General features: G+C 44.0%; 1 protein-coding gene across 3 annotated transcripts in view; it reads right to left on the reverse strand.

The window, feature by feature from the left end:
• HMGCS1 (3-hydroxy-3-methylglutaryl-CoA synthase 1) overlaps positions 1 to 1,199 on the reverse strand; it is a 26,035-nt gene that overhangs the window by 12,331 nt on the left and 12,505 nt on the right. For all 3 annotated transcript variants that reach the window (XM_012807109.2, XM_003792962.3, XM_023515017.1), the window contains one exon: positions 314 to 771. In XM_012807109.2, coding sequence (XP_012662563.1) covers positions 314 to 761 — 448 coding nt within the window. In that variant the 5' untranslated portion in view covers positions 762 to 771. The remainder of the gene's footprint in view (positions 1 to 313; positions 772 to 1,199) is intronic.

Raw genomic sequence — 1,199 nt, forward strand, 5'->3', positions numbered from 1 at the left:
GTGTAAGACTTGGCGCCTGTAGCACAGTGGTTACAGAGCCAGCCACATATACCCAGGCTGGCAGGTTCGAACCCAACCCGGGCCAGCTAACCAACAATGACAACTGCAACAAAAAACTAGCTGGGCATTGGGGTGAGCACATGTAGTCCCATCTACTTGGCAGGCTGAGGCAAGAGAATCGCTTAAGCCCAAGAGTTTGAGGTTGCTATGAGCTGTGACGCCACAGCACTCTACTGAAGGTGACATAGTAAAACTTTGCCTCAAAAAAAAAAAAAAATTTTTTTTTGGAGGGAAATAGAGGCATGTCACATACCATCCCAAGAGCTGGACTCAATCCAGTTAACAGCATTAAAGACAGCAGCAGTGCCTCCATAGCAAGCATTAGTTGTATCAATTCCTTCTATATCTGTATTGCCAGATTCTTCAAACAACTGCATCAAGTTAGTCTTCACTGACTTTGATTTGTCGATGATTGTCTCTGTTCCAACTTCTAGTCGCCCAATGCAATCATAAGATAGGTTATTCCTCTCCATAAGATTCTGAACCACAGTCATACAAAGAGAGTTGATGTCTTCTCTGTCAGTGCAGAAGCCCATCTTGGCCTGGCCCAAGCCAATGGTATACTTTCCAGCATCTACACCATCATATTTTTCCAACTCTGTTTGATCAACATATTGAGAAGGAAAATAGATCTCAAGGGCAACAATTCCCACATCTTTTGGCCAGCAAGCTTCTGCATTCAAAGGAAGCGACCCAGGCATGGTGAAAGAGCTTTAGAAAGAAAAACAGAAAAAAATATTGTTTTAGGTTATATGCTAATTTTCAAGTTCAACACTGAGAAACAGATATTAAGAGTTCAGCAATCACCTGAGATTGTTTTGTTTCTCTAAATTTCACAATTGTAAATATATGAGGTAGCAATTGTATGAGTAGAATGCTGCCATTTAAAATCTTAGTCTTGGCTCAGTGCCTATAGCTCGAGCAGCTAAGGTACCAGCCACATACACCAGAGCTGGTGGGTTCAAATCTAGCCTGGGCCTGCCAAACACCTGTGTCTCAGTGGATAGGGCACCAGGCCCCATATACCAACGGTGGCTGGTTTGAACCCAGCCCTGGCCAAACTGCAACAAAAAATAGCTGGGCATTGTGGCAGGTGCCTGTGGTCCCAGCTACTAGGGAGGCTAAGGGAAGAGAATCAT

The sequence above is a fragment of the Otolemur garnettii genome, unplaced genomic scaffold (genome assembly GCF_000181295.1).
Source record: "Otolemur garnettii isolate 467f Iridium unplaced genomic scaffold, OtoGar3 scaffold00063, whole genome shotgun sequence".
Taxonomy (NCBI): Eukaryota; Metazoa; Chordata; class Mammalia; order Primates; family Galagidae; genus Otolemur; species Otolemur garnettii.